This window comes from Penicillium chrysogenum (assembly GCF_028827035.1).
Source record: "Penicillium chrysogenum strain IBT 35668 chromosome Unknown utg000001l_segment0_segment0, whole genome shotgun sequence".
NCBI classification, from domain to species: domain Eukaryota; kingdom Fungi; phylum Ascomycota; class Eurotiomycetes; order Eurotiales; family Aspergillaceae; genus Penicillium; species Penicillium chrysogenum.
Window position 1 is genome coordinate 2,902,411 of NW_026622749.1, and position 19,403 is coordinate 2,921,813.

Consider the following 19,403-nt stretch of genomic DNA (forward strand, 5'->3'; position numbering starts at 1 on the left):
CTCATTCCTGGACTCATCGAACTGGATTCAATAGAACATGGTAGACCTTAGGGTAGATCCACATTGGAGATATGCAGAAAAAGAACACAAAAACCCATGCCATGCCGGAAACCATTCGCAGTGCCGCCGGCAGCCGTGAAAGGATCCTCCTCGGGACTTTCATCTTGGATATCGCGGTCTCCGCCGCGGCAGCAAGGAAACACATCTGGAAGAATAGGACGTCTCGGAATAGTGCTGCATCTCCCAATGCCCATCCAACCAATGCGTGCGAGAGACCAGATATTGTGAAAATGACCAATGCAGTAATTGTCTTATCCAAGCTTGAGCCAGACTGTACTCCCATCAATTGCCGGGAAACAACCCGAGAGTAATACACATATGTAGGGATCGTCAACTGATGCCAGAATTGAGCCCAAAAGCCTCGCACACTGGACGCTTCCATTGGGTTACCGAAGAGAGCTGGCCAATCTCCAGGATAGTCAAATCGAAGGATGGCCACGAACACAATGGCCAAAAGAGAATGATAAAATTCCAGGAAGAAGTAGGCTCGCCAAATCCATTGGACTGACATAATAGCGCGAACTTGGAATTGATGGGTTGACAGAGGGAATGCCATTTCCATTTCGGGCGAGAAGTCGGCTACAACTACTTGCCCAAGCGCACGGATGAAGACTTTCTGAAAAGCAAAGTGCTCAAACGCCCACAAAGCCGCTGCCTTCATTGACTGATTGAATGAGAAGCGTGCTCGAGACATAGAATCGCTTCGTCCCTCTTTTTCGTGGGGGGAGAGCCGCAATGGTAGCTTTCGAGGATTGTTCCATATCCTGTAACAGTCGACAAAGCTCCAGCTGTGTGTGCTAATCTCTGGATTGACAGCATGCTGATCAAAAGCGAGCAGTTTTGTCGAGTAGAGTAGATAGAAGACAAGTACGCTTGCAAAGGTGCTATCAGCCCCAATCATCCAGGACAGCCTATGGGACGAGCCCAATGACAACAGAGAAAGCAGCCAAACTGGTCCCAGCAACAGGAGACGAGTCTGTCGTCGTCTTTTCAGACCGGTAATATTGAGCACACTCGCTATGAAGTAATAGCACAATGGTGAAATTGACAAGAGATCCATGGCTTGCAAAATTTTTGAAGTTCGACAGTTAGGAACAAATGTGGAAATGTCAGATATCAAAATCGAAATGATTATGATAGATACAACGTTTCTTACAGAGTACTCACTTGATCCTTGGGGAACCTCCAAGACCCTCTCCGAGACGCTGTGGATTCTACATTCTCCACTATTGTTGGAGGAACCCACATCGCTCACTTTGAACTAGGAGAAGATTATCTGCCCGTCTTCTTCAACGAGGACAACGTCAAACAAGGTATGCCCTAATCCGCCTCTCAGAGTACTCGGACCGCACGTTCTTTATTGCCCTTTTGTATATTAGGATAGCAATGACGAAGATGTCCGTCATTCTATCAGTTCATCAATCTTTTAATGATCTCTATCTTCCTCATCAAGGTTATGAGACAATAATTTGTCGAAGCCCCCAGGGTCTACGCTACTGTTGGGGGCCAAACCCACAGTCATCTTGACAAAACCAGTCTCTCTACATGCATCCCAGTATTGCTATGGATCAATCCTTGGCCATGCAGTTTCCAGGATCCTTTTTCCTGCACAGAGCACCTTCTGACCCGCTTTTGTTCGCGAGGATGTGGGTCGGTAATCAATATGTGTTTCGGCCCCTACACGATGATGATATACCCGTTAGAGCATCTTGAAGAGGAGGTATGCTTGAAGCATGCTGCCAGTCTGCCTTGACAAGTCGGATTTGGTTACATCGGGCAGACTACAGACCCACGCTAACAACGTGCGAGCGAGAAACCGCCCCATTTTGCTGTCTAGATCTTCCGGTAATTGCCCAATGTAATATCCCTCAAGCCATTGTTGGCTTCGAGTAAGCACTACTTCGAACTACGGCGATGAGTTTTTTCAGGTCATGCGCCAGCTGCCATTTATCCATGAGTACTAACTTTGACGCTATCTACTTTGCAGTCTAGTCAGGTTGTGAGCATTCACTGATCATGGAAGGTGGTCCGCATATCAATTTCGTTCTATATCTTCGAATGGGTATAAAACACCCATCTTCCTTCTTCTCTGCCTCATTCTTCTTCTCCTCATCACAACAAAGACTCTTAAAGAATCCCCAAACGGAAATCTCAAACTCTTCCAATCAAGATGATCTCTCCCATCTCTCTCAAGGCTGTCGGTGGTGCCGCTGCTGTTTACTTGTTGGGCCAGCAAGTTCAGTGCCCCTTCATTGCCATTCCTCTCATTGGTGATGCCATTGCCATGACTGTCGCCCAGGTTGGCTCTGCTGCTGCTAGCTTCGGTGGTGCCATTGCCGCCGGCCACTTCGCCGGCAAGAGAGACCTCCAGGGTCGTGACACCTTTGTCACCGCTCCCGCTGGTGTCCCTCAGTACAACTTCGACATGTGCGCCGAGAGCCTGTCTGACCCCGCCGTCACTGTTACCGTTACCGGTCCCGTCCAGAACAATGGTAAGCAGAGAACAATAACCCTCAACTTTGAATATTGCGCTAACCCCTTCCAGGCATCCAAATTGATGGCCTGCCTTCCAACTGTATGGTCCTCTCCAACGTTTTCGACGGCAATGCTGTCGGTGGCCCCGTTCCCACCCCTTGTGGCTCTGCTTGCCTTCTCTACAACAACCTGAACCAGGATCAGTACGGTCAGATGCAGGCCATCTTCGAGCGTATGAAGAGCCTGTAGAGATCTGAGGTACTTTCTGTCGTGGTATTCTCGTCCAGCTAGGAGGTTGGGGTATTTTTCTTAATGTTGAGTTGTTGGTAATTCTGCTGGACGATGTTGAGGCCTTGGAAGCCGAGTAAATATTACTTCTGGCCGTACATAGACACTTCACTAAATCATTCATCCACTCGGCACACTCGCTCAATACAGCCGTTATATTTTCATTATTTCCTACGTTCATACATTACTTTGCTCTTGGCTACTGCCTTTTCCAGACAGGCCTAGATGGAGTTTGTATCTCTGATTCGATCCTAGTAAAAGCATACATTCTGTTGCTCTGTGATAGAAGAACGCTGCACTTCAGTGGCTCTTGTGTTGGTTCCGGAATTGTCTTAATAAAATGAATGGTAAATAGCGGGCCTAGCTTTCCTGGCTGAAAAAGCATTCTGCTGGCTATCATGTTTTAACACCTTCGTAGATCGTGGTAGCTCCCCATGAATGTATGCGCGTAGTATCATTCATCGTCATTTTGATTGTAATGTTAAGAATAAAGGATTTCTAAAAAGAATGTGCAAAAAGGACATCGGGACGATATCTTATATGACGTTTTTAGCATCATCTTGAGCCAGATGCATCAGATCTTCAAGGGGGCAGACAGACGCCGTATGTGCACCTACTATTGTGTGAGCAGAAAGTAAGATAACTGTGGATAGATATGATGACTAGAATAATTATATTCAGATAGGCTGTCTTGGAATCGAACTATTGATGCAAGGTGTGTACATATATTAGGGTAGCAGGGTATAAAAATTGATTCGCTATGGAATGCTTAGTAGGCACAAGAACGAGAAAATCTGTATATTGTTTTTGGATGGCTTTTCCTTCTATTATTCGATAACATGGATTGACGTTGTAGTGTGGGCGCAGTGGCAAACAATGCATCTAAGATTTGGGATGATTTTCTTCAAGTCTTCTTTCCCATATCAACAACAAACTTGCTCGTTTTCCCCTTTACATGCAGTGTATAGAGCCTGACTGCAGTAACGACAACCATAAGAGTCCAGCGCGCTCCCAATGCGCTCGACTGACCGTCCACCACCTCAAGCGTGAACGCATGAGTCAGACTGGGCCAGGCCCATCCAAGAAAGGCAACAGTCTCACCGTCTTTGCCTGCTGATGGGGGCGAGGATGAAGACGCATTTTGGACGCTGCTGCTGCCGCTCGGCTGAGATGGTTGCTGGCTAGACGAGAGCCGAACCAACTTGAACCCATTTCTCTTGGCTTGTTCTTCACCCTTCTTGACTTTCCTCCATGCAAACTCCTGCCGCAGGTTCTTCTCGCCTACCTCGATGGAGAAGTGGAAGGCAATACCGTTGTTTGGACCAGGTTCGGCGCGCAGGAGTTCTGTATCCATGCGGTGACCCTTTGGGTCCGGATCAAGTGGCGGCAAGAAGACGATGCCGTCGGGATTGAATGCATGGAGACCGCGCGCTTCATCGCCGGCGGCAGCAAAAAGTGGATCATTGCTGCTCATGCCATTGCGCAGGAGAATTCCAGTTCTCATCCCCAGCGGAGGTTTGCCGCTATAGCCAGTTTGCATCTCAATCAAGCATAGACGGTTCTTGGAATCCTCACCCCCACAGAGATTCATTGATTTCAATTTCGTCCACTGGCCATGGAGGCTCACTGTTGACGGAAGCGAACCATAGCGAGATGATGTTGTGGGGCAGCTCTGCAATGCCTCTTCATAGTTGGGCGGGGCTTCAGTTTCCTGGTATTCGGGCGCTTTTTGAGTGCTTCTTTCGTCTTGGGCGCCCATCTTAATATGGATTTAGAAAAATAAGGGAAGAGAAATCGAGGGCGTTGGACGATATTGGTGACTCTTGCCCAGAGGCATTGATTTTACGGGCCTTACATAGTATAGTCCGTACCTAGGTATAATATTCATAGTTACTCCGCCACTCCCCCGCTGCAGAATATTAATGTCTCAGTGGGTCTAGCGTCAAGTTGGATTATTGATTGGCGTTGATTGGCCTTGTCTCTTGTCGAATTCAGGAAGAGAAGTAGATTCCGTTCCTTTGAGCTAAATACACTCCCTTTCTCTTGGCATAATAGTTCAATTTACCTGAAATTAAATCAATCCCTTTCCCAAAAATTTCCCAAAAGGGCAACTTACCCTTAACATCGTGTCCAAGACATAAGCCGGTTAGTAATAACTCTGATATAGCTGTTGGCCCTCTTTTGTCCCCCAAACACACCCATGAATATTTTTCAAACATTAGAATTCATGGTGTGCTAACCAGTAGTCTAGACTTACTTTCAGTATTAAGACAACGGTTCTCGACCGTTCATGCGGCCTCTGTCCTTGGCGATGTAAGACTAATGGTCTGAGCTATCATTTGGCTTAGCGCGATATTAAGGACGTTTTATTTGAGACAACACTCAGAGGTCCTTTTCTGGTGCCCTTTGTATATATTATTCCTTCCATTCTTAGTATTTTGGCTATTATGGAGAAGAAGTGCTGGTTAATATGTTGACGAGCATCAAAAAGAACATGCGAATTTATGCACGAGTGTAGATTCCTAGGTCAAACCTTAATCATGTGCCTCAGCGCTGACGATAGGGGTGAAAAGTGTTGGGTAATACGACGAACCCTCGAAGCAATATTTCAAATAAAGCCAACGTCGCAGATTTTGCATTCATCCTTCTGTATTTTCATATTGGCTACTCCGTACTCAGAAACCACTTTCCATTTTACTGCATCTTTCGCTTTATAGTGACCCTTTAAAAGGGTAATAATGCCATCCAAGATTGTTGGTGAAGTAGTCCGACGAAGCTCCCAACTGATCAGGTCGTATAGATAGAACTTGCCACCAGACTCGAACATGATTTCGCCGGCTTCAGGATCCGTGCGGGGCAGTATAGGGATGCATTTCCCAAGCTCAAATCCGATGACGAGTTGATAACCGTAGACATCCTCCACAACCCAGGGAACACTGTTTGCACCGTGATTTCTCTAATAGCACCACGCTAGTGGTCAGTCACTCTTGGCAGCAAGCTTTCAAATACGAGTGCCACTTTCTATGGTATTACCTTAGTGAAAAGCGCAGCCCCCAACATCCCCAGCCACAGTACTTCTGTGACCGGTCTATGACCCCCATGTTGACCCCCCCTTTTTAATCAGATCTTATGAAGCTATGCGTAAATCACATGATCTGTATAGGGCTAGTTTACTAGGGTTAGCCGAGTTCCCACACTAGTTAATGAAACATCTGCACGTCAATTTGCATTCTGGTTTCCCATAGTTAGCAAAAGCTTCATTTTTGTCTGCACTATACTACCTGTTTTCATCAATTTAAATAGCATTCCAACCGCTATGCCTTCCACCGAGACTGCCAATCCAATCTATAGCCTCCTCAATTGTTTCGAAAGATCCATCCTACCTGTGGAATGCTCCCCCCGCGCTCCTCTCTGTCAACGATCGATCTTTCGAAACAACCGAGGAGGCTATAGATTGGATTGGCGAGTGGGCTGCAACACAGGGGTATGACATCTCGAACGGACATTCATGGAGTAATACCCAGTGTATCACCCCTAAGGTACGCTTTCGATGCCAACGAGGCCAGAAGTATCGAGATCGACGCCGGAAAAGGCCAGTTGACGATGATACTCCATCCCGCAATACTACCCGCCTCTCGACGAATTGTCCGTCTGCCGGCGAACTATGTTTTAACTTTGTCTCCCGCCGGTATGTACTCACCTAGATTACAGAACACCTTCATAATCATAAGGTGCGCCACTGTCAGCCTGGACATCTTACGGTCAGCGGGGGATAAGAAGACGTACGGTAGAGATCAGCAGCCAGATCGATCAGCATATACCTAATCAAATTATTCTTCAACACTCGCTATATAGCTAGTGTAGGTACTAGCTGTATCTCCACCAAGGACATTGGGAATTTCAAATCCAGATACCATCAGGAGAAACTAGATGGTTTGACCCCCTTTACAAGCTCTTCTTGACCGGCTTCGTCGAGACGGAAATTAGATTATCCGCTATGCGGTTGATGATCTAAATTCACCCTCGGTTGATGATTTAAAAGAATAACTCGATTGGGTATATGCTGATCAATCTGGCTGGTGATCTCTACCGTATCTCCCGCTGACAATGAGATGTCCAGGCTGACGGTGGCGCACATTTATGATTATGAAGGTGTTCTGTAATCTGGGTGATTATATACCGGCGGGAGATAAAGTCAAAACATAGCTCGCTGGTAAATGGATAATTCGTAGAGAGGCGAGTAGTATTGCGGAGTATCATCGTCAAGTGGCCTTTCAGTCATCCTCGTAGTAGAGTTCTTTTGGATCCATTGTCCATCCCTATGGCGGAAAAATTGGGGGGGACTTCATGTTCCAGGGTGGACAAGGTCACTGGCTTAGGGGTTTGATGCACGGAATATCTTCAAGGTAGGTAGGATACAGCTCTGAATCTGAACTTGAACCGGTTGCGAATAGCGATTAATTGGTGAGGGTGAGAGAGATCAATAGCAGCTGGATATCGAAGTTATATGCAAGTTCCGCTTGTCTGTTACCCCTGGTGCTTGTCACTGCACCAACTAGAACCCGCCTCAAGATGGGGGTTCCATCTTTAAAGTGCTTGTCGATCCATCCACCTCCACAATGAGATTAGACACATCAGTGAATATCCCCTGGACATCAGGCAGACATGCATTAGAACGACACAACCGTGCAGCAGAGCCGAAATTTCAGTTTGAATTACCCACCCATAGTATCCTTGGGAATTTTAATACTCCGTACTCCGTACATGTGACATAGAGAAGGCGCGGATTTCTTATCCTATAAGGTTGTGATGCAGATCATTAGTACGCCAAGTCGGCCTCTCAAAATACAGTCCATGCTGACATGATAAGCCATCCATGGATTTCTGCTACCTTGCTAGATCACACTATCACATGATTAACCGAGTGTCCGAATATCAAGTTCTCCAAACTGGCCCGATTTTAAAGCGAGCTCAGATTGAAATAACTAGATAGTTTTGATATAGTACCTTTCAGACCTCTCAATGTCTGAGTAACAATTCTAGACCGGGCACAGGTCCATGGGGGGTCCACGGGTCTGCGTAATGATTATATAAGCTATAATGAGCCCTGGAGAACCAACCCTGGAACCTTGGTTGGAACCTTGGAACCTCACCGGTGCAGCTCAGCCAATCACACACGTCATGTGCAGATCCCCCAGAAAGTACCGAGGTCGGATGCGCGGATCAAATTAATCCGAGATATGAAATTGGACTGAAGTTTGTTGCTTTTTTTGTTGGGGATTTTCTCTGCTACTACCGGATCGCCCTGACTCGGTTCCTGAATGGCACTCATCAATGCCATTGCGTCGTAGTCACACAAAGTCCAGGAGGGGATGCTTGGAGTGTAAAAGGAGACATGTCAAGGTCAGTACCAACGAGTTGACTCCCTTGAACCCAATCAGGGGTGTTGTATGTGGCTCGGGACTGTATCTGGGTCATGGCTCAGGTGGCCTTTACACACGGCAGTAAACCAGTTGAGACCCATATTCTGACGCAATGCTCAGTGTGACGAGGGCACTCCTAGATGTACTCTGTGCAAGAAGCGAAAATTAGAGTGCAGATATCCCCCGCCAAGCGAAGACGAGGACAGCCCTTTGGCGTCATCCAGCACCCAGGATGAAACAGAAAGTGGCGCTGTGACCCCATCAAGAGACTTTTCACAGGCGACACGCTTGCTTGAGACACGGTTATTTCACCAGTACATGACCTCAACATACCATACTTTGTCGCAGGACGGACTATCAGCACACCATCTCTCGATGACCATTCCTCGCATGGCCACATCTTGTCCTTATCTGCTTGACAGCATCCACGCCTTTTCAGCTTTACACTTGGCTGCGGTGGAAACTGATAATCGGGCTTCATGGCTGGATCATGCCGCGCGATATCAAAGCCAGGCATGCGCTGGACTGAGCAAGGTTCTTCCGGAAATGTCGCCACAAGATTATGAACCAGCATTTGTTTCATCCATCATCATAATGCTTTTCGCCATTGGATCTCGAGTATTGTCACTTGAAAATCAACCACTGGACCCGCTTTTGGTTGTTCTCGAGGCTCGCACGTTGATATCTGGCCCCGCCATGCTTTTTTCCCGAATAAATGAGGGAGGTGTTGACGCACAGCTGGACGGATGGCTGTGTGCTGCTGACACACAAGAAAGCCTCGAAAGAGGGAAACATAATGAGTACGGAACTCTTTCTCTCTGACTCATTAGTGGAGGCTGGATAATAACACAAAACAGAGGCAGCAACCCGGTCGACAACACACGCGTATTATTCAGCCTACACAAGTATGTTCCAGTGACGAACGGAGTTACGGTGTAGGGCTTTCGAAAAACTGATAATCTAAGCAGAGACATAATGTCGTCGCTGGCTCGACTTCATTCGATAATTGACACAAGGAAAGGATCGGATCAACCGATCTACTCTGCCACATGGCAGCAGTTGCAGCAGGCCATCGAGCCGTGGCCAAAAATCGGACCACATGGCGGTCCCCTTGCATGGCCCTTATTCCTCTCCGACGAATTTTCCTCACTCCTCCAACATGGCGACTGGATTGCCCGAGTTCTTTTCCTACATTATGGCATAGCTATGCGTCTCCTATGCCATCGATGGTACGTGCGAGACTGGGGGCGTCGGCTAGTATCGGCCACACTGGAACAACTGCATGAGATCCCTCCGGAGTGGGACGAGACTATCTCTTGGATAAGACGAGCCGTTGAGAGGGAGGATTAGTCACAGAAATGATAACCATGTGGAGCATTCGGGGTATGGAGTACAGGGTTCTTATAGATTGAGGTATGATAAATATTCATGAGAAAACGCCAAGTAATGATGGAATCATATCCAATGGAGATAAGAGGTTATGTTTGGACCTTTGGGGTATAGAATTTGATCTACTGACTCCAAAAATCCCTCGTAATTTGACAATTCCCCCAAAAAGCCATCTGGCCGCTTATCGGCGGGGTCAAAACTGGGGTTTTACACTTATCACACATTCACAGGGTCGATTTGAAGGTCTTGGAAGACGCAGACCTTCGAAATATCCGAGTCTTGATTTCCATCCATCAATTACGATCTCCCGATGTCGGTTGAATGTTCCAACCACCGCCGATCCTATACAGAAGCGTCCGGGGCGAACCTGAGACGGGCTCCAATCGTGGCACGCAAAATCCCTGTCAACTGAGTCGAGATGTGGGGAAATAGATAAAGCCTATCTCTCCAAAATTTCCCCTCTCGGGGAATATTTCCTGCGCCGATTGGGAGTATTAATATGGGAAGGTGCCATAGCTTGAGTTGGCCGCCCCAGGATCTTCTTCTTCCGGGCCGACTCTGGCGCAACATTCCATATCGCAGGGAAATCGGAGGCAGATTCTTGTCAACATGTTGCAACCGATCAGGCTCAGAGTCTTGGCGGTTTTGTCGCTGCTCTTGATCGCAATCCATCTGCCCAGTGCAAACACCACCCCCTTGGAGTTCTCCGAGCGAGACACGGATGAAATTGGCCCCGGGAAGCTGGGCGCTGTTGCTAGCGAAAGCTCAATCTGCTCCCGCCATGGATCTGATATTCTGAAGAAGGGCGGAAACGCTGCTGACGCTGTGGGTGTACCTATCCAGGTGGGCTCGGAGTGAATCTGTACTAAAAATGACATAGTTGGTTGCAACGGAATTTTGCATTGGTGTCGTGGGTGAGACTAAATTCATTCGTTCAGTGGCTGTATCTGAGCATATCTAACGGACACAGGGATGTACCACAGTGGAATCGGCGGAGGTGGCTTCATGCTCGTGAGATCGGCAAAGGGTGATTATGAGTTCGTTGATTTCCGAGAGACGGCTCCAGCGGCGGCATTCGAGGATATGTACAAAAACAACGAGGATGCTTCCATCTACGGTGGACTGGCAAGGTAAGAGAAACACGAGGAGCGGATAGGAGCTAAGCTAACAGCTATACCAGTGGAGTGCCGGGCGAAGTACGAGGTCTCGAGTACCTCCACAAGAAATATGGCTCCCTTCCATGGTCGACTGTTATGCAGCCTGCTATCCGCACAGCCCGTGATGGGTTCCCTGTTACAGAAGATCTTGTCAAATACATGAAATCTTCCGTTGGAACTGGAGAGGATTTCCTGTCCAAGAACCCCACGTGGGCAATTGACTTCGCTCCGAACGGAACCAGGCTTGGGCTGGGTGATACCATTACCCGACGTCGGTTGGCGGATACCCTCGAGGCTATTGCACAGCGTGGCGCGGATGCATTCTACTCGGGCCCCATCGCGGAGGCCATGATCAACGCGGTGCAGAGCGAAAACGGCACAATGACACTAGAGGATCTTAAAAACTACACTGTAGCTTTTCGTGATATCTCTCAGATTGACTACCGTGGCTACAAGATCACGAGTACGACGGCCCCTTCGAGTGGCAGTATCGCCATGAGTATTTTGAAAATTCTGGGGACATACAAGGATTTCTTCTCGAGTGAACAGTCCGTGAATCTGAGTACCCATCGCATGGACGAGGCGATCCGATTCGGATATGGCGAGGTATGAAAATGACCAACTTTGTTTCAACCTGGACTCGGGTCAATGATCGCTTACATGAAATACAGAGATCCAAATTTGGTGACCCTCTGTTTGTTGACGGGATGGCCAAGTATGAGAAGGACATTCTGAAGCAGTCTACGATCGATGAGATTCGAGCTAAGATCTCGGATGCTCGAACTCAGAACGTATCTGTTTATGACCCAGCCGGACTGGAAAGCCTGGAAACGTAGGTCCTGCTTGGTGCATTATCTCTGACACTAAGCTGACACCGGATTAGCCCTGGAACTTCCCACATTGCAGCAGCCGATCATACTGGCCTTGCAATCTCGGTAATCACCACAATCAACCTGCTCTTCGGTAGCCATGTCATGGTCCCAGAAACCGGTATCATCATGAACAACGAGATGAACGGTATGTCGAGAAAGTCAGCGGTAGGCCCTACGGCTAACTGAGATGCTCACAGATTTCTCCATTCCTGGATCGTCCAACTCATTTGGATACATTCCCTCTGTATCCAACTACGTTCGCCCTGGAAAACGCCCTCTTTCCTCCATCACGCCCGCTATAGTTGAGCGACCCAACGGCAAGCTATTTTTGATTGCAGGATCCGCAGGAGGCAGCCGTATTATCACCGCCACCGTCCAGAACATTATCAATTCCATTGATCGGGGACTCTCCGCCGCCAAAGCGTTGGCCAAACCCCGTCTGCATGATCAGTTGATGCCAAACCAGGTTAGCTTCGAATACACCTATGACAATGCAACGGTTGCCTCCATGAAAGCGCGCGGCCATAATGTAACTTGGGTTGCTCCGGGACAGAGTACTGCCCAGCTGATTCGGGTCTTGCCCAATGGAACATTCGATGCTGCTGGTGAGCCGAGACAGCTCAACTCGGGTGGGTTTTCTGTATAGAATTGGATATGGCAGGATGCCAATGTACATACATTATCGAGTGCGCGTCAAGTTACAAAAGCATAAGATAAATCTAGCAAATGCATCCCTTTGTTGCAGATTCTTGGCAGCTGATAGCGTTTCTTTATCGGATGGCCTGTGCTCTGCGATAGTCCCTTTCTTTGATGTAAAGAGCTCCAACTCACTTGGCCTTTTGTTCTCCTATTTAAGGCCCACTCTGATGTGAAAAGTTGATCTGAACTTCTCTACTTCTCAAATTTCATTTGCTGGCTTCATTGGCATGACATCACGTCACCTTGTCAAATCTACACGTGAAGCTACCTCCCCGCGGTAATAGAAAGCTTCCCTCGCGATTTCCCCGAGAACACGCATTTGACTCACGTAGCAGAACTTGCAGGTAGGTTTTCTTTTCTCTTGATTTTTAGTTGCCTTTTGGCTTGTGTTAACCAGGTATCTCTCCATCTATGCAGTACACATCCAACGGAACAGCTACCACGATATGTCTACAAACCCTTCGAACTTCCCCGACTTCCTACCCTAGACAACCTGCCATCAACTGTGGCACCAGGAATAGAATGGCTCGACTCAGCAACATCGCTGTTGTTGTTCCTCTTCCCTCCGTTGACATCGACCCCCTCAAGGCCTTTGACGAAAACTTCTTTGACCGTGCTGTTGATAACATCCTGTCCGAGGAAGCGAGCATTGAAGAATCCCGGGACGAGATGATGGACAACAATGTTGGCATCTCCAGTCCCTTTGGGTATGACGGCACGTCTGACTCCTCGAAGCTCGACGTTCGTCGTAGCGGAAGGACCGAAGCTAAGTCGCCGCATTTTTCCACGCCCTCGATCTCCTCACCTACAACCACCACGGAAAAGAAACTGAAGTCAAGAACATCTTCCAGAATACAGAAGGCTGTAGCAATGGAGGACGTCAGGGGTAATGACGAGGCTCCTATGGGCATCCAAAACACCATGCAACCTCAGCATGGGGACGAAGTCATGGAAGTTGAACCTTATCCCATCCACAAGGCCGGTGATCACCCTTCTGCACTTCCAGAAGCCACCGAGTCCACCAACATCTCGACTGGTGACAATGAAATGACGGCGGAAGAGAAGATTTTTGTTTCCGTCGACCCTGAAAAGCAAATGGAGGTGCTGAAGTTCGTTGTATCACACTCTTTTCATGGTGGAACAGGTCCAACCTGTTCGACGTTCGGCCAGACGAGAATTCACTGGCCAAGTGCGCGGAGTCGCCGCAGAGGCTGGCCTGAGCGACACAGCTATCGATGCGTTGGTTGACCACATTCGAAAGACCTACCTTGAGGACCGTGGGATTGCGGTAACAGAAGATGCTGGCTCTGCGTTCGGGGATGAAGTGGATTGCGATGAAGAAACACGCAAGAGCTCGCATCGAAAGCGGCGTAAGAGCAGCTCGGCTCACACCGAGGACAAAGAGCACAAGAAAAGCGAGCACAAGAAAAGCAAGAGACGTCACTCGGATCAGGCAAGGCGTCACAGCCACGATGCTATGCAGCTTGATGAGCCAGCAAATGTTATGGAAGCTCATGACCCGGCAAGTGTCCCTACTGGAAGCCAGGACAATGACTACATTGAGCCACATGAACCGAAACGTGAGGACAACACGCCGGATCTACCCACGATGCCCACGAACATCTCTCGGGGTAGCTCTGGTAGACCCATCGACCTGACTGACTCTCCCCCGTACGAAGAATTCGTCCCTGAGGCTGATGCGGTTCCACCAAATGAAAGCGTTGGTTCCATCGTGGGGTCGAAGAATGATGTTAACGAGGGGATCAATGACGTTCTTTTACATTCACCCAACGACCGGAGGTATGCTATTCCCGAGAGCCCATCGTCTGAAAAAGCGGTCGAAGGAAAGTCATCGAAACGTCGTGAGCCAAGCCAAGCATCAAAAACAGACCGGAACAAGCGCAAGCGCGAACGGAAGAAGGCGAGCAAAAAACATCGGAGGTTGGGTGAGCAGAAACAGCCTAAAGGCGACTCCATTGATGCACCAGAGAAGCAGCCTCAAGCCCATTCTGTCGATGAAACAGACCAAGACCAAATTCCGCCTTCCACTCCGCGACGACCCTCCTTCGAGAGCCCCAATGGAAGCAGACAGAGCTCCGGTCAGCTCCCGCTACCCGCCGACCCTTCTCTGTGGGACTCGGATTTTTGAGTACCAGTGATTTGCCAGGTGTGACTCCAAGTGATGAGGTCCAGTCTAAGTATTTCTTAGGAGCCGGCGACCCTAGAGTTGGCTCAAAAAGCAAGCGGGAAAGGGCTTCCTCGCTGTACGATTTGTCTATTCCCCCCAAAACCCGACAACTGTTGAAAGATTCGAATCTGCCCCCAGATTTCTTGTCATCGGACTCTTCCTTGAGTGATGCGCCGAGTGATTTTGATTCCGATTGGAATGATCTGGATGATCCTCCGTCGCATATCCATGTCAAGTTATCAGCTCCAGAAAGCCCCTGCCTTGTCCCCCAGTGTACAAATTCCGACCCTGAAATTCCGGTGAAATACACCTCTTTCAGTAACCCAGAACCCCTTAGAACCCCTCAAGCCAAAGCCCTGAAGCATTCTCCTTATTTCCCACGTGTGCTTGCTGATCCTGAATCTTGCCTCCCATTTCCCCCTATCGATGCGTCTTCTTTCGGACTCATCCAGGAGCAGCTTGCACATGACCCCTTTCGTTTACTCATTGCAACCATTTTTCTCAATCGGACCCGCGGTGGCGTTGCCCTGCCGGTCTTGTTCAAGGTCTTTGAACGATACCCTACGATTGAGGCGATGGCAGAAGCAGACCTACCGGAATTTGTATCGATGATAAACTGCTTGGGCTTTCAAAACCAACGTGCAAGGAAATGCATCACATTGGCACAAACATGGTTATCAGACCCTCCGCACAAAAGCAAAAGATATCGGAAGCTCCACTACCCACGAAAACTGGACGGTCGAAATGTTGGCCGTGAAGAATGCATTGATGAAGAAGACCTACGAGTCGCATGGGAGATTGCGCACCTACCTGGAGTTGGAGCATATTCCCTTGATAGCTGGAGGATCTTCTGTCGCGATGAGTTGCGGGGGAAAGCCACTGACTGGAAAGGGACGGATGCGACAGAGACCGGGTTCGTGCCTGAATGGAAGTGCGTCCTACCACACGACAAGGAGCTACGTGCCTATCTTACATGGATGTGGTTGAAGGAAGGGTGGATTTGGGATTACAACACGGGCGATTTGACCCTTGCCAGTGACAAGATGATGAGAGCTGCGCAGAGCGGAGGGGTTGCTCGTGAAGAAGAAGGGAATTGGGTACTTGAAACATCGCCTGTCAAGGCAGTGAATGGATTGCATGAAACCGACTGATTTCAAGAGCATCCATCTCTTGGTGTACATGATACACAGAATATCAAGTGTTTGAAACCCACATATTGTATTTGTAGTTGCCTCAGGCAGTAGAACCTGTGTTCCCCCAGATATTCAGCTGAGGTCTTTCTCTATGTTGTATATCTCCGAATCGGATTTCAGGCTTCCATGCAGCAAAACCACGTCAGTTAAAAGAGCGGGGCCGAGATCGTTCACCGCATAATCACATAGTGCGTTCTTTCCACTTCCAACGATTTCATGCGTCGTACCTGAATGAGGTTATTCTTTTCTTTTTCCCCCAAACTCGTGATCTTTCATTCCAGACCCCAGACACACACGGAATGCCGGATTGGTTCCCGCACACTGCGACGTTAACCAGTCACAACGGCAGCCCGAACTAAGCGCCAGGACATTTGGAGACAAAAATAGGACCACATTCCCCTCCGTGGCGGTGCGAGTCTAGACAGGTAACGGACGACTGACCCTTTTCGCGCGGTCCACAACTCGATTATACGGATTTCGCCATGTTTCCTGTTAGACTAAACCGCGACGATAGGAAGTCGAAGACCGTCAAGGCTACGAAGACCAAAGCAAACAAAACAAACAGAAAGACCTCAACCAAGGATCCAGAGGATCCTTCCACGGCTCGCTCATCGACTTCTAGACGCAGGTCCTCCATGCCTGGACTTGAGAGATCGGAGGCAGCCTCGTTCCTTGAATCGAGGACTAGTCTGCCGTATCCTAGCTTCTCGAAAGCCCATAGCAAGGAAGGCGTCCGAGCGAATATCCCTACACCCGACCCGACCGATTTGACACATGACGATGGCAAGAACGGTCACCGCGAGAACCACCATGCGCCTCCTAGCCCGCCCCTGACCGGCCTCGACCAAGAGTCGAGGAAAGGCAGTATCGTCAACGAGGATGAGAAGGAGGCAGACAAACCTAAAAAGAAAACAAACATTAAAATCAGAGCCTCCGAAGTCAACAGATCCTCCTCGAGTCTCCGGTCGAAACGGGACGATAGCACCAAGTCCAAGTCCAGCAAGACGTCACGAGCAGAGACCCCTATAAAATCGAGAACACCCAAGGATGAGAGTGAAGCTTCGCCTCGGTCATCGAGCCACAAGTCCAAGACGAAGATTTCCGATGACAGGAACCTGCCCAAACGGTCAAGTCGCTCAACGATGTCTGCCTCACAGTCGAACGTTACGCTTCGTGATATCGGCGTGGAGTCAGTCAACGGCTCTGATGCGACGTCTATTGCGCCTAACCAGCAGCATTCAGTGCCACGAAAACCAATGACCCCGCCTACGAAGCCTCCCTCGCGCACCCAGAACCGATCAGCCATGTCCCATCGTCACACTGCTAGCGACGAATCGATCGATTTTGTGAAACCAGTGAATCCGAACTCATTTGGTGCACCCCCGCCGCCCCCACCTCCGCCCGAAATGCCTGCCACTATCCCTCGAGTCGATTACTTGCTGAAGAATGGTGGTCTGGAAAACAAGGTGTCGAGGGCACTGTTGGCTAGCCTTGGGCAGAAGGATCCATTATCGCAAGGACAACCACAGTCTCGGGCTATCGCTGGCAAAATCTTCGATCCCTATAACCGTTTACTAGATGACTACCAAAAGGTCATGAATAAGAATGGATCTCTTGCTGTGGCAACAGGCTATCGGTCTGTGGCCCGGCGTTTATTGGATCGCCTCGAAGCTGTGTTCGCGCGCGACATCTCGTCCGAGCCATGCAGCTGCCAGATATGCGACCAAGCGGAGCCAGACGATCGGCCGGATGGGGTGAGCTGGGGTGAGGTTTTGGAGCTCGTGTCTGGCCGCAGGGAACTTCCTATGTGGCCGCCCTTCACAATGGCACCGAGCGCCGTGGATACCGGTGCGCCCGGCGACGAACACATTCCAATGCAGAAGCTTGACGTTGACGTTCCTGATGAGTACCGGGAACACTTCATTCGGCAATCTCGAAAGACGAAGGTCGCTGTCGACAAATGGCTTTATGAGCAGAATGATCCAGGCACCAGCGCTCCTAACGAGGTCGACGACGAGACGTTGACCTTCGCCATGCTTACGCATCTCGAACCCTACCAGCGCTCGTTGTTCTGCTCTTTGCTCGGCATCAACTCTTCTACTCCTGTCCCACGATCCGACGAAAAGCCCCGACCGAAACCTTCAGCGCTTGTCTCATCGGCCTCGGCCATCCAGCGTCTTTACCGACTCTCCTCCCTCCCTCGCGACCCAGAAACTGCTATGTACATGTTGAATAACCCTACTATCCACCATGTCCTCGCCACGCTTTCCGCCATCAGCGATGACGAGTGGGAGATCCTCATCTCTGGCCGCTTCGACGGGTTCCTCCGCAGCGGCGCAGAAGATACAGGCCAGACCACGAATGTCGCCGGGTCTCGCTGGGGCGGCAGTCGCTCCAATACACCCTTAGGTGGCGGTATCTCCCGGGGACCGACACCCAACTACATGGACAGCAGCTTCCGACCCTCAAGCCAAGTCAACGGCGGACCCTCCTCCCCCGCCTCATTCGGCGGTCCGATCGCTCTAGACGAGGAAACCGAAATCGCCGCATTAGCGGAAGTCGAACGCGACATTTTCCTCGGAATGGAAGCCCTCGAAGACGCCTTCGAAGCCCTCCACTGCAAAGCTGAAACCGTGCGGCGCGCACTACGCGAACGCGGCGCCGGCCTTTCCGTAGCAAACCAAAGCCGCCGGGGCTCGTTCGTTGAAGCGCGGATGGGCACACCGTTCTCGGGCGTTGGCGGATGGGAAAGCGGCGGTGAAGACGACTTCCTCGACGACGATCGCTCTCTTGCGCCCGATGACTCGGCGAGTAACATCAGCTCAAACCGGCGCCGTCGGCCGAAGAGACGCACTGAGCGACGCACGCCCGCGCCTGTCGAGGAGGAAGACGAGGAAGATGACGGTCTTACTCGTCGGGATACGCGCAACTCTAGGCGGAGATAGGTTTGACACAGGGATTGGAATGGAACTAATTCTTTTCGACCTACTTGCAGCGTTGAAATTATTCGGGGCGGTTTGCTGGATAGCATGGGATATGGATATTGCTATTGCTGTTGCAATGGGCTTGACGAACTCATGATACCCCCTCCTGCTTTCTTGTCCTAGCTTTTCTTTGTTTCCCACTTGTCTTTCGCATCGTTGCGCTTGGCCTAATGCCTCCCCTTTTTCATATTTTGCTCTTTTGATGATTTATGAATGCCATGAGCTTCCCTTCCCCCTAACGCCTGTTCGTGCGCTTAGGATATATGATACAAGTTTGATTTAGCATGTCTCAGCGACTGAATTGTTAGTACTGTGCAATATAAGAGATCTGGGCCTAGTTATTGCAGTGAACAGTGGGAGACTGAAGACAATTCCAGACAAGGATAAAATCAAACCAGCACGTAGAGCAGGCGCTTGGGTCCAGGTTCGGGCTGTGGGCGTACATTCAGCTTGTCCATAGCTCACGATGGTTGAGTGGCTCTGATGGAACACTCGGTCACGCGACCATGGCTAACCCTTTAGGACGGGGGAGGTACTACTTGTAGATGTACTATGACGCCATCCTACTATATAATACATGATGGCAGTACTATGGTGCGCACGTATCCCCGACCTACAGAGCTGGTGAGCGTAAAAATGAATGCACCAACATATGTATCAAGGTGATATATATTC

The 19,403-nt window shown here is 49.5% G+C and overlaps 7 protein-coding genes across 7 annotated transcripts; 5 read left to right on the top strand and 2 right to left on the bottom strand.

Moving 5' to 3' along the window:
- Positions 1-13: 13 nt before the first annotated feature.
- N7489_001161 (wax synthase family protein) lies at positions 14-721 on the bottom strand (the record flags this gene model as incomplete). Its single annotated transcript, XM_056706916.1, has 1 exon — positions 14-721. One exon carries the CDS (start codon positions 719-721, stop codon positions 14-16), a length of 708 nt encoding a protein of 235 aa, XP_056571218.1.
- A 1,509-nt stretch (positions 722-2,230) lies between these two features.
- N7489_001162 (uncharacterized protein) lies at positions 2,231-2,784 on the top strand (the record flags this gene model as incomplete). Its single annotated transcript, XM_056706917.1, has 2 exons — positions 2,231-2,552; positions 2,606-2,784. 2 exons carry the CDS (start codon positions 2,231-2,233, stop codon positions 2,782-2,784), a joined length of 501 nt encoding a protein of 166 aa, XP_056571219.1.
- A 943-nt stretch (positions 2,785-3,727) lies between these two features.
- Positions 3,728-4,582, bottom strand: N7489_001163 (uncharacterized protein; the record flags this gene model as incomplete). Its single annotated transcript, XM_056706918.1, has 1 exon — positions 3,728-4,582. One exon carries the CDS (start codon positions 4,580-4,582, stop codon positions 3,728-3,730), a length of 855 nt encoding a protein of 284 aa, XP_056571220.1.
- Positions 4,583-8,299: 3,717 nt separating this feature from the next.
- N7489_001164 (uncharacterized protein) lies at positions 8,300-9,596 on the top strand (the record flags this gene model as incomplete). The annotated part of the gene is made up of 4 exons (XM_056706919.1): positions 8,300-8,308; positions 8,367-9,046; positions 9,104-9,151; positions 9,215-9,596. 4 exons carry the CDS (start codon positions 8,300-8,302, stop codon positions 9,594-9,596), a joined length of 1,119 nt encoding a protein of 372 aa, XP_056571221.1.
- Positions 9,597-10,244: 648 nt separating this feature from the next.
- Positions 10,245-12,310, top strand: N7489_001165 (gamma-glutamyltransferase; the record flags this gene model as incomplete). The annotated part of the gene is made up of 7 exons (XM_056706920.1): positions 10,245-10,460; positions 10,516-10,549; positions 10,606-10,765; positions 10,816-11,398; positions 11,464-11,624; positions 11,676-11,809; positions 11,862-12,310. 7 exons carry the CDS (start codon positions 10,245-10,247, stop codon positions 12,308-12,310), a joined length of 1,737 nt encoding a protein of 578 aa, XP_056571222.1.
- Positions 12,311-12,885: 575 nt separating this feature from the next.
- Positions 12,886-15,702, top strand: N7489_001166 (putative pre-mRNA splicing factor; the record flags this gene model as incomplete). The annotated part of the gene is made up of 3 exons (XM_056706921.1): positions 12,886-13,472; positions 13,534-14,462; positions 14,531-15,702. 3 exons carry the CDS (start codon positions 12,886-12,888, stop codon positions 15,700-15,702), a joined length of 2,688 nt encoding a protein of 895 aa, XP_056571223.1.
- A 524-nt stretch (positions 15,703-16,226) lies between these two features.
- On the top strand, positions 16,227-18,689 carry N7489_001167 (uncharacterized protein; the record flags this gene model as incomplete). Its single annotated transcript, XM_056706922.1, has 1 exon — positions 16,227-18,689. The coding sequence occupies one exon, from the start codon at positions 16,227-16,229 to the stop codon at positions 18,687-18,689; it is 2,463 nt and encodes an 820-aa protein (XP_056571224.1).
- Between the last annotated feature and the right edge of the window lie 714 nt (positions 18,690-19,403).